Below are 12130 nucleotides of genomic sequence, written 5' to 3' on the forward strand. Positions count from 1 at the left end.
ATTTTCAAAACACTGACCTCTCTTCAGTTGCCGACTTTTGCTCTAAATACCAGTTAGAAAGCTAGAGAAGCCATTGTGCAGTTTATAAACACTATGGTTACAGTTAAGTGTTTGAAAAATAACAAAGAAATATATTTATATAAAATAATGACACAGTAACAAATTTGAAAAAGCCATAAATCAGATATATTGTAGATTTTATTTGATCTTAAAAGGTGAACCAGACACATGTAACACATTTAAAGTGACAGTTCAATAACAAACGTCAAAATATTAAAATGACAAATATAATTATTAATATAATACGGCGAAACAGATATGGAGGTAATTGCTTTTTTGTGTAAAATTGACTAGTTTATGATAAACTAAAACCAATAATTTATTTAGTTATTCTTAATAAGTATCACATTTTATCTATTGTTATCTTTGGTTTTATTTGCTGAATTCAAAATAAGGGATCGTTGTCAGATTTCCACGGCTGCCCTGCAGCTGTCCTGAGACGGCCTTGTCCCCAGAGGCACGGCAGTTTGTGATTGACTTTCATCACTGCAACGCTGGTGCAAGAATCTGGCTTACGGATGACCTCGCACCAATCTGGATAGTCCACAGGCTGAGATCCACTGCAGGAAAGATTAGTGTTTAGTTATGTTTAGCCACATCAAAATACAGTCTGTGCTTGTTGGTGTGTGTGTGTGTGTGTGTGTGTGTGTGTGTGTGTGTGTGTAAGGAAACTCACTGGTCACAGCATCCCACTCCAAAAGGCTCCATGCAAACACACTGGTAGCAGTCACTGGTGATCCAGCTTTCTCCTATCCCGTACATCTGTCCCATGTGTTCACAGGTCCCTTAAAAATGACAAACATGAGAAAGAGAAGATGAAGATTAAATAAAACTCATTCCATGCCGTTACATTCAAAATTTACGAGAATAAGTATATATATTAAAAATGTTCATCACAGAATTAAATTATATTTAAAAAAATGGCTAAATACTTTTTTTTTGCAGTTTTAGAAGTTAACTACACAAGAACAAAAAAAATGCTATAAAACCACTTTAAATGCAGCTTTTTCCCTCCTGCACTTCACTGAATTACCTTCTCTCAGGTATAGATGCTCTGAATGTTTGTGTAAAGAAAACTGCAACCTCTTCATACTTTGTAGCTTATTACATTAGTATGCATCTGAAGCTTTTGAACCAATCCTGTTATAAAATGTGCATCTGATGAGCAACCACAGCACACAGACTAAGTGGATGGAGACATTCAGAAAACATTAGGTATGAGCACCAAAAAAAAAAGAAAAAAGAAAAAGTGTCTAATTACATAATGTAGGATATATGATACCTTTAGTGTTGAAGAAGCATTCGCCACTGCTGTACACAGAAAAGCATGGAACAGTGGCACTCAGGAAAGACAGTAGAGCCAGGAGCATACTTGCTGTGTTTGCCATTTCTGAAAATAGAAGAAGTGCAAAGGTTAAAGAAACACCATGAACACATCAGTCTGACTCAGGTTCATCAACTCAGTACTCAGGTTGATGCTCTCACTCGGGTTGAAGTTTCCAGCACTGTGTATAAAAATGTTCTGATGCTGTATTGTCTCTCAGGTCTCCTCTGCGCGTCCTCCTTCTGTCATCCACCCTCTTCTTGCTTCTTCCTCCGTCTCCTCCTCAGTGCCCCTCCTGAACTGATGCACTCTCTCCTCCTGGTCTCTCTCTATTTATACCGCAGCAGCACGTTCCCCCCAACCCCCCCCCCCCCCCTTTTTTTTTATCAGAACACACTCACTTTCTACTTTCTTTGTTGCCATGTGTCCACAAACCTCCCACTCATTAATTACCAGCAGATGTTTACGGCACATATACACCACACACACATTATATGCACACACAACAAGCACATTTGTTGCAGTGTTTGTCATTCCCCCTTGCACTGCTTTGCAGACAGTGCCCATGAGTATACAGTGTGCACTCTTTCAGATAACATTTGTTTCATGGGGTGCCATTTGACTCTATCTGTAGATCGTGCTGATGACACCCTATATAGGACAACCAGGCTCTGGACTATTGTCTAACATACGAGCAGCTACATGCGTGTGCATGAGCAAAAACATAAACCTTTGACCCCGCTGCTAAAGAAGTAATATGAAAGGACAGGTTTGTTTCTTTATAGTTAAGGACTGATATCATATTTTAGCCTTCAAACAGAGATCTTGGCTGATTGTCTTTTGCTTACAAATGACTAATTTTAAAAGTCACTGAAGCATGTCACTTGCTTTATTCAATTTCATGTCCTTTAATTAATGAATCATCATGGGAACAACATTAGTCCAAATAGGATTTCAAATGATTCAGTGAACTTTATCTAATTTTTCTTATAAAAGTCTCTTCATGTGTGGCGTGCGTCATTGTGGGGTTTATTTTAGGAACACAAGAGACAACGCAACATCTAACAATATCTGAAGGCCGCCTGATTAAATTTGAGCTCATTATGTTTTTTCTTCTTTGTTGTGGGTTGTGTTTGAAGAAGCCACCTTGAATCCTGTGATAGCATAAGCTCATATGTGCACACACACACACACAGACACACACACACACTCACACACACACACACGCACACACATGCGCGCGCGCACACACACACTGCGATTTTTTTTAACCCTCGTTCATCTGATCGGCCATTGGCTAGTCATATTTGATTTGAAGCATAGGAACAGTGTACGTGTGTGAGTGAGTGTTAGAGCTATATAAGAACTAATCTGTCTTGATGTCAGAAAAGTTTTGTTCAAAAAAACAAACAGTTAGAGTCAATGTAATCCATTGTAATACACTTACACGTACTTAAATAAAAGTAAACAGAGGTGTTAGCTCTGTTTGTCATAGAGAAAATCATTTTATTAAACCTGTCCCAGGAATGCACCCACAGCAAAGTACTGCTATGCTGAGTTAATGGGAATTCTCACACTGGAAAAACTGACATTTAGCTTACATGACTTTATTGAGGGATTGGTGACAGTTGATCACAGTGGACTGGAATTTTTGTGCACTGTCTCATCATAGACTTATCATCCAACAACTTTTCTGCTGGTCGTTATGGGCGAGGGCTCTGCTTTATTGTGTTTGTCAGTTTGTTAAGTCTACCTTTAAAAAAATTGAAGGGAGCAATAATCACAAAGTACGGTATGATTCGTTCATAGGGAGCACGTCCATTATCTAATTGAAAACCTGCAAAATATAAAAAGAAATTAAAAAAGAAAGAATGAAAATAGGAGATAACCATCTTTCCTACCGGCTCCACCAGTTTTGCATTTGACACATTCCTTCCAGCCTATTCATATAAGATATTGCATAATAAAATGTCCTTTGAGGAATGCAGTGGGTGGACTCTTTGTTGAAGTCAAATTGCATGATAATACTATGTACAACGACAATAAAGGCTATTCTATTCCATTTTATGGGAAAAGATACTTAATAGTCAGACATTAAATAAAATAAAATTTCGCATTTTGCATTCCTACCAGAAAAAAATGGGAAAAGAAAATCTCCAGGAGAGCAGATGGGGAACCAGAATATTACCTAAAGTCCTTATATTTTGTTTAATTTTTTTTTCAATTGTTGAAATGTAAAAAATAAATAAATAAATGATTGGAAGAATAAAGAGGAGGACGTGAAAGACCTGACTTCTTCTCTGGTAAGACAAACACTGACAGCAACGCCTATTTGCTCATGAAGCAGGATGTTTCCATGCAGTCAGATCCTCGTTTAAAGAGAAAACAAACAAAAAAAAACCAAACAATGCACGTCTTTACTGTGTCAGCTGTTTGTAACAAGATTGTAATTGTGTACTTGTGTACATGCCTGTGTGTGTTTGAGAGAAAGAGTGGACAGACAGCTGAAGCCGATATTCACTCATTTTTTTTATTTGCGTCATTCAGAGTATAAAGAGATCATTCTCAAGCTTAATCATTTACGTATATATTTTAAAAATTTGCTATTTAAGAATTGCAATCATGTACTTGTAAAGATTTCCATTGGCGCCATATTTATTTTGCAGAACGTCTCACGTCACACAGGCCTTTTTTCAGGGATGAAGCAAGGTCAGAAGTCAGTGCCGGACTCTGTAGGAATATGTCTGATATTTAGTTGACATTATAAAGCACAAGAACAACCGAATATCAAACATATCACACAGCTTCTGGCAAACCAGGAAGAATCCTGCAGGCTGGAAAAACCTGTTGCACAAAAGAAACATGAGGCAGTGAGGTAAAAAAAAAATTAGGAAGTGACAAACATCGCATAATCAGTCAGATTGTTGAGCTGAATTTAACTAATACTGACTTGAACAACCTTCTCCAGAAAGAAAAAGACAGACCAGAGGCCCAGAGGGCGAGGGAGCCAGAGATCGTGTTGGCATTTGAGATCAGCGTCTGTTAGCTTCAGGAAATACAGTTGGTGCAAAGGCAAGAGAAGAGGAATGATCTACATAAAGAAACACTCTTGATAGCAATGAAACAAACAAAAATAAAGATACTCACTCATTCTCTCTATGCGCAGGTGGAGTCCCAGCATCCCATCAGCAGGTCCTTCGCAAAACTGGCATGCTGATTAATAAAAAGTAGAAAAATAATAAAAATGTTGACGAATGTGTGTGAGTCTGTGAGCCTGTCCCCAGTGGGACAGCATTTATATATATGCAGTCCCTTGATTTTGGGGGGGGGGGGGGACCACCAACATCCACTCTTTCAGTAACACACACTCTGTGTCCCATGTAATTAAAGGTATATTGATCAGCTGCTGTGGCCTGCAGTCTTTCCTCCCCACATTAGCTGGATCAATAGATGTAATGTTCATCCCACTGTGAGTACACACACACACACACACACACACACACACACACACACACACACACACACACACACACACACACACTGACATGAGTGCAGAGTCAAATAACACTCAGTTATTGCCTGTAGGGAGGACAAGAGTGAATGTGACGGTCATTTCAGTAAAGTCACAGGTCGTATCTAAGATTATCTTTAAAAATATAAATATATTTAAAACAAATAAAACTTCTAAATTATGTTTGTTTGCATTGAACATGGTTACAGGAGGAAAATAAAATCCTTTTAAATATGTTTTCCATCATTATTACAACAATCGAGAGCATCTAAATGTGAAAGCAGTACAAGGTAATTTTTTGTCTGAGAAATACCCAATTTTATTGTGTTAAGCAGAACTTTAAACAATATTACCTTAATTTCAAACTCCACATCAATTCAAAGGCAAAAAGTTGACTTTTACTTCAAAATGTGAACACTGTTTAGTGTCCATGGATCGACATTCATTAAATAGCTCTGTTATGTTTTCAATTGCTTGATATTTTTATTTTAACGTGAGAATGACTGTAAAGTTTAACCGGTTCTGCTAGACTTGTGACATTGAGGCAGACTGAGGATTGACTCTAAAATCTCAGTGACCTCCAGCTGTCAGTGTGACCTCTGAATGTCAGGGTGGTTTGTTATAACTTCCACTTTGTGTTCGACGACTCTAACATATTTTTGCGCTAAACATAAAACAGCGTCATCGCCTACAGAGAATCTGGCTATTTTTTTTAACACAGGTGCATTCTTAATTGTACATTTCTGCTCATACACATCAAATCACACACTACAGTTTACGTTTATGACATCAGTCAGATTAAATGTCCCTTGCTGCCGCCTCTGTATCCTCTCCTGGTATGACGCCGACCTTGTCAGCCTATTGGGGCGGAATGATAGCCCCTCGATTGCCTAATTGTGAGCCTGGGGGAGTGTTTTAATCTCCAGCAGATGTCTGGCAGTGTGAAGCAGAGTGAGAGATGACAGGGTGATACAGAGGAAAGTGATTTTAAAAATGAATTGCATGAGATTTAACAAAACAACTAACATCCTTTGCATTACTAAAGACAAAAGAGTTTGCTTGAAAGCCTTTTTATAGTGCCCTCATCTCAAAGACCTAAGAGGAAAATTACATCCCTTTAGTTTAGTCCAAGTTTTTCTGTTTTCTAATAACATGTTTAAGGATTAAGAGTTAATTTAAGTTAATCTGAAAGAGGTTTCAGTTTAGCTGAAGTATTAGTTTTGCTGTGTTGCTGATAAGATTGCAGAACTAAGACATTGCTTGCAGCTTGTCTTAGTCCGACAGAAAAAGGATCACAAGAGTGTGAAAACGTGCTGATTCTGTGCTTTTATAAAAAGGGGCAGATAACATCACTAACAGTAAATCACTTTAAACACAAATTACAACCAATGAAGTGATTTTGTAAACCTGATCATGCAGTAACCGATTGTTACATGCAGTCATGATTAAATTTAATGGGACTGATCTCATATATAATCACTTCTGTGCAACTGCTTAACAAATCTAAAGGAATAGCAGACCTTCTGTAGGATTGAGCTGCTACGTCCCTGATTTGACACCAAGTGAGGACTTCTGTCACATGTCATTTTACACCTGTCTCTTCACCTCTTGTCTTCTCTCTGCTCTGGTTAAGTTTCTAGTTAAAGGATAAAATGCTTTAAAAAAAAACAACCCTTTAATAATAAAGTCAATTCATGAATGCTGAACCCGACAGACAGACACCCTTAAATGTTCTCATCTCTGAGTAAGACTTTCAGTCAATCAACTCTTCATTTCAAACGTATATGTGTTCATGCAGTCATTTCTACCCCCTGTAGCTCATGTTATATATCGTTTAATATATATGCTATGAATAACCCTATGTAATATTCATGTTATATTAATATATACACCTAAAATTAACAATTAGATAGAGCAACTGTGGACTGATGGAGGACACACAAATAATGACACTGTACGATCGACCAGAACACAAGCTGTACAGCCGAAGCTTCACAAGAATAACAGACTGAAGTTTATATAGAGTGATGCATCAAAGCTCTGGGTTCTGCGATTGGTCAGTTAATTATGCTCGCTCTTTCTCTCTCTCTCTCATGCACACACATACTGACGCAGAGGCAGGGTCACTAAAAAGGAGCGAGGCAGACAAGGTTAACAGTGGTTATTCAATATCTCTGTGTTTTCAGCGCTGGACGTGGAGGAGTTATCTAACAGAGGAAAATAAATTAATAAAAGTGATCCAAACTAAAGGCCAGAACACAGCGTCCAAGACACAAATCAGATGTACATACGGTTAATAGGTTCACAGTGAAAGCAAAAGTGGAAGATGCTTTCCATTTTTATTTTAGTTGTGCAGCATTTAGTTTTTTTTCCGCCAGCTTATATTTACATGCAGTCAAATATGAAACCGACACACAAACGCCTTCACGAAGGAGCAGAATGGAGGACAGCAGCATTATTCAATACATAAAAACACTGTCTGACTGGTTCATTGTTCTTTCTCATTCTGTTTGTGTTTGCATGCATAAACTATTACCTGTGCAACCAGGATACAGGTTAGTGGGCAGGAACAGTATTTCACAACCATGCGCCTTACAAGTCCCACGCCTTAACTATTGTGTGCAATGTGTTCTCGGCCAACTAATATAAATTACTTTATGGCAGGGAGAGTGAGAGGAAGGTCACCATCTGTTTGCACTCTTTAGCAAAGCTGTGAGAAATGTTACATATATTGATTTTTCATTAATGCTTTCAGACACTTGTTTTTTTGTTGTTGTCTAAAAAACAAACAAACAAACAAAAAACTTTAGCTCTGCTTTACACTTTTAGGTACAGAGAAACTCAGGGACTAGTTTACTAAGTGCACCTGCTGCAAGTCAAGTCAAAGTTTATCTCTATACTGTATTTTACAAAAGTGCTACACAGGTTATGCTAAATATCCAATAAAAAAAATAATTAAATCACCAATAAATACACTATATGCATTATAAAGCACCATACATAAGACTGATTTTGCATGGTTTGTAGGCCTCAGTGCTTTGGCAGCAGTGTAGGACTGTAAAAGCTCAGTTAAGTAGCGTGGTGCCAGGCCATTCAAACTCTTAAAAGCAAGTAAGTTCATTTTTAAACTGGATCCTGGAATGTAAAGATGCCAGTACAGGTGTGACATGATCACGTCCTATTTTTCCTACCAGAAGGCAAGCATTTTATACAGCCCACAGCCAACAAGTGACAACGGATCAAACTAGGGTTGCCAACCGTCCCTTAAAAAACGGAATCGTCCCGTATTTAGAAACAAAAGTACACGTCCCGTATTGAGCTAATAAGGGACGCACTTTGTCCCGTAATACAGTGAGAATCAAAAGTAGTCTATAAATGTTAATGGAATTAACGCTTTGTTTGAAAACATAATTCCCAGCCCCTCTCCTGCTTTGTGACCAATGAGCTGACAGCACACTTTTGACAATTCGAGTATGACAATTCAGATTACCGCTCATCTCATTGGTCGAGGAAAGGTCGCTTACGGAGAAAATACCGGAAGACAACAGATGACCACAACAAGAAGCATGGCCAACAGGGAAACAAACGCCGACACTGCGGTGCAAGTCTCGGACGACAGTACACCTAAAGCTGGGCAGACACTGTGCGATTTTTTCAGTCACGTTATTCAGCTCCTGCTCAAACTGCACGATTGACTCGCAGGGGTTAGAAGTTGGTAGGTCACGATGCAGGGTCTCACACTATACCGCCCGATGCTCTGATGCGACCTGAGTGCTCACACTGTGCCTCCATAAAATGAAGGTTATAACAGAAAATCTGTCGCTCGCTCTCTCTGTCTTTCACTCACTCACACAGACACACCACCACCATCAACTTTGCCAAATTGCTAATGAAAAACATTGATCAGGCAGCTGTGATTAAGCAGCAATGTAAATCCAACTATTTTAACGGTTGTTGTGGTCGTGATAATTTTGTGAGGCCACATCGAAAAGGCTCGGATGAGCTTTCCAAAGTTCTACAAGTTGTGCCTCCATCGCTTGTGTCCAGATCACACGCTGCACAGCCGTGCTGCTCCGTCTTTTTCACCGACGTTTACCTGTTTGCGCGTGAGCAGTGTGAGCGGCTCACGAGCGATTGATGATCGGGAGCTGCTCGAGGTGTTAATCGCTTCTCGTTACCCCATGTATACTACACGACGCACGATGAAGACCAAAATCGGGCCGATCACCAAATCGGTCGCATGACTCAAAAATCGTCTCAAAATGGGCCAAAAATCGCACAGTGTAAGCCCAGCATTAGAGCAGCAATATTTGTTCGCCCAGAGAAAGAAAAAAAAGGCTGCGAAAGTACAGGGAGGAATGGGAAAAGGAAAACACTGGGCTGGGAAAATGCACGATAACACCTATAAAGCGCACTGCACTGTGCCGGAGCACTTTTTTCCATAGGCATGCTTCTAGTGGTGGGCACATGAAGAACATGAGGGGCGTGAAAGCTCGGGGAACCCTTAACCAATTTCTTGTCCACCAGGCCAAGGCAGAAGCAGATATGGTATGTAAACACTGGTTTGTTTTTTAAACCCTCTGGTTAAGGTTAATATGGGCATGTGCAGTGAATATCAGCGCTATGTGGCCAGAAGTGTGATAATATAACTTATTTTGTGTAATAAACAACTGCAAGGATAGATGATTACAACAAATAGATGACTAATACATAAAAGTAATACATAGATTAATAATGATGATGAGTTAAGATGCGTAATCATGGGAACAAGTGGGTTTACAAACAGGAGCAGCTGATTAGCATTAGAAAAGCTGAAATAATACCTCAACTGAAGCCAATTGTACTAAATGCACTATATGTGCACTGTTACAAGAATATTTTTGTTGTATTGCTTTCTATTAATTTATATAATTTTAAGTTAAGCAGGACAGAGTTCTTTTAAAGAAAGATTTACTTATATTCTCAAAAGTTAAGCATGACAGGCTTCTGTTTAAGAAAGAGACCTGTTTTACTGTGTTAATGTTGTCATTTTGAGCTAAAAATAAATGGCTAAATGATCATTTGTTTCCCATATGGTCATATCACAAAGAATATGCATCTGCTTAAATCAAATTCAAGTCAAATGGTTAAAAAAATAATTTCACACACAAAAAAAAGAGCTACCACACTGGGAAGGGTGAAGACAACTGGGTTGCCCGGCCCTGGCCACGAGGTGTCCCTTATTTATTTTTCAGGGAGTTGGCAACCCTAGATCAAACCCAACAATGAGAGAATTACAACAGTCTAATCAAGCAGTATTAAAGGTTTGAATTACTCTCTCAAAGTCACGTGAAGGGTGGTAAGCCTCCAGCTTACTGAGGAATTTACTTTGCATAGAAGCACTGCCAAAAATCACACAAAGGTTCTTTGCAGCTGGGTGGCAATCAGAAACTAAAAGATCATTTCTGAACAAAAAGTATTTCTTCTTGATGCTCATAATGACATTTAACACCATATCAGAATGGTGTTAATCCAACTATTAGATGTTTCAAATATTTCATGGACTCATGGATATAAATTGTACGATTTCATTGTTTTGAAAAATGTTATTACGTTGGCTTTCTCTGTGTTATTGTAGGGTCTTTACCTTACTATAATGTGCTGGTTGAGGCAACTGTTGTTGTGATTTGGTGCTATAAATAGCTAACCTATAATGTGCACCTTTGCTGTAAAAAATGTATCTGATTGAAATGTATTGGTGGTATTTTAAAGGATACTGATAGGGATCAGGATAAAATTGTGATTGGTGGTGGCCCACAGTGTTTTTTAATCTACTAAGGAAGAATTTTGTCGGCTTAAAACAACAGCAGTGTCCTCCCACAGCAATAAGGTTCCTGGTTTGATCCCCAGAGAACCCCAGAAACTGAGAGCATCTTGCAGGACTGTTTTGCTCAAACAGATTGGGATGTGTTTCAAACTGCAGCCACTAAGGAGAACTGTTCTGTCAACATACAGGACTATGCTGAATATGTGACTGGGTACATCAGCACCTGTGTTGACAATATTGTGCCCACCACACAAATCAGAAAGTTCCTCAACCAGAAGCCCTGGATCAAAGTGGAGGATGCTGCATTCAGATCAGGCAATGAGATGGAGCACAAAGCTTCGTAGTACGGACTGAGGAAAGCCATTACAGCAGCTAAGAGGCAGTAGAGAGAGCAGCTGGATGGCTTCCATTCTTCTGCTGGCCCCGGGCGGATGTGGCAAGACCTGCAGCATATCACAGAGTATAGGGCCACCACCAACACCATCAACTCTGCACGCAGGCTGATGGATGATCTCAACCTGTTTTACACCCGCTTTGAGACCTCCCAGACCTCCCAGATCTCCCAGACCCTCCAGACCTCCCAGAAACCCCAGATTACCCGACTGTCTCCCCCGCCAGCGGTCTCAATAGACCAAGTGCACAAAATCCTGAGGAAGATCAACCCCCGCAAAGCATCAGGACCAGACAACATCCCTGGAAGGGCCCTTAGAGCATGTGAATGAGCTGGCTGATGTTCTCACCTCCATCTTTGACCTTTCCCTCAGTCAGAGCATCGTTCCCACATGCTTCAAGACCACAACTATCATCCCTCACCCCAAGAAAAGCCCCGCCACCTGCCTAAATGACTAAATGACCAGTTGCACTTACTCGAATCATTGCAAAGTGTTTTGAGAGAGTGGTGATATTAAGAGAAATATCAGGGTAGTCTTTGCTGACTATAGCTCCGCCTTCAACACGGTCATCCCTTACGAACTCATCAGCAACTGTCTGCACTCAGCCTGCACCCCACCCTCTGCGACTGGCTACAGAACTTTTTGACTGGCAGGCCTCAGTCTGTCAGGATCAGCAACAGGACTTCAGTCAGCATTATTACAAACACTGGAGTTCCACAGGGTTGCGTCCTCAGCCCCATCCTCTGCACCCTGTACAGTCACGACTGTGTCGCCTCCAACAAAGAGAACATCATACTTAAGTTCGCGGATGACACTGCAGTGATCGGTCGCATTACTGGAGGGGATGAAGCGGCTTATAGGAGAGAGGTGGCCTGTCTGGTGTCATGGTGTGAGGACAACAACCTCACCCTCAACACTAACAAAACAAAGGAGATGATAGTGGACGTGAGGAAGAAGAAGAGGCCTCACCAGCCGCTGTTTATCCAGGAGAGTGAAGTGGAGAGGGTGAGCAGCTTTAGGTACCTGGGTGTCCACAT

The 12130-nt window shown here is 40.0% G+C and overlaps 1 protein-coding gene and 1 long non-coding RNA gene across 2 annotated transcripts; both read right to left on the reverse strand.

The window, feature by feature from the left end:
• Nucleotides 1–201: 201 nt before the first annotated feature.
• On the reverse strand, nt 202–1685 carry msmp1 (microseminoprotein, prostate associated 1). The gene is made up of 4 exons (XM_004541322.3): nt 1546–1685; nt 1343–1450; nt 737–845; nt 202–620 (listed from the first exon to the last, which is right to left on the reverse strand). The coding sequence occupies exons 2-4, from the start codon at nt 1446–1448 to the stop codon at nt 446–448; spliced, it is 390 nt and encodes a 129-aa protein (XP_004541379.1). The 5' UTR covers nt 1449–1450; nt 1546–1685; the 3' UTR covers nt 202–445.
• Nucleotides 1686–3894: 2209 nt separating this feature from the next.
• Nucleotides 3895–4631, reverse strand: LOC143420948 (uncharacterized). The gene is made up of 2 exons (XR_013100693.1): nt 4532–4631; nt 3895–4430 (listed from the first exon to the last, which is right to left on the reverse strand). It is a non-coding gene; the product is annotated as an uncharacterized LOC143420948 (long non-coding RNA).
• Nucleotides 4632–12130: the final 7499 nt, after the last annotated feature.

Source organism: Maylandia zebra, linkage group LG11 (assembly GCF_041146795.1).
Source record: "Maylandia zebra isolate NMK-2024a linkage group LG11, Mzebra_GT3a, whole genome shotgun sequence".
In the NCBI taxonomy this organism is placed as follows: domain Eukaryota; kingdom Metazoa; phylum Chordata; class Actinopteri; order Cichliformes; family Cichlidae; genus Maylandia; species Maylandia zebra.

Coding starts and splice junctions, on each gene's coding strand:
- msmp1 (XM_004541322.3), bottom strand. CDS start 1,448: ATGGCAAACACAGCAAGTATGCTCCTGGCTCTACTGTCTTTCCTGAGT. Junction 846..1,342: donor ATGCTTCTTCAACACTAAAG/GTATCATATATC, acceptor GTCATTTTTAAG/GGACCTGTGAACACATGGGA. Junction 621..736: donor GGAGTGGGATGCTGTGACCA/GTGAGTTTCCTT, acceptor TCTTTCCTGCAG/TGGATCTCAGCCTGTGGACT.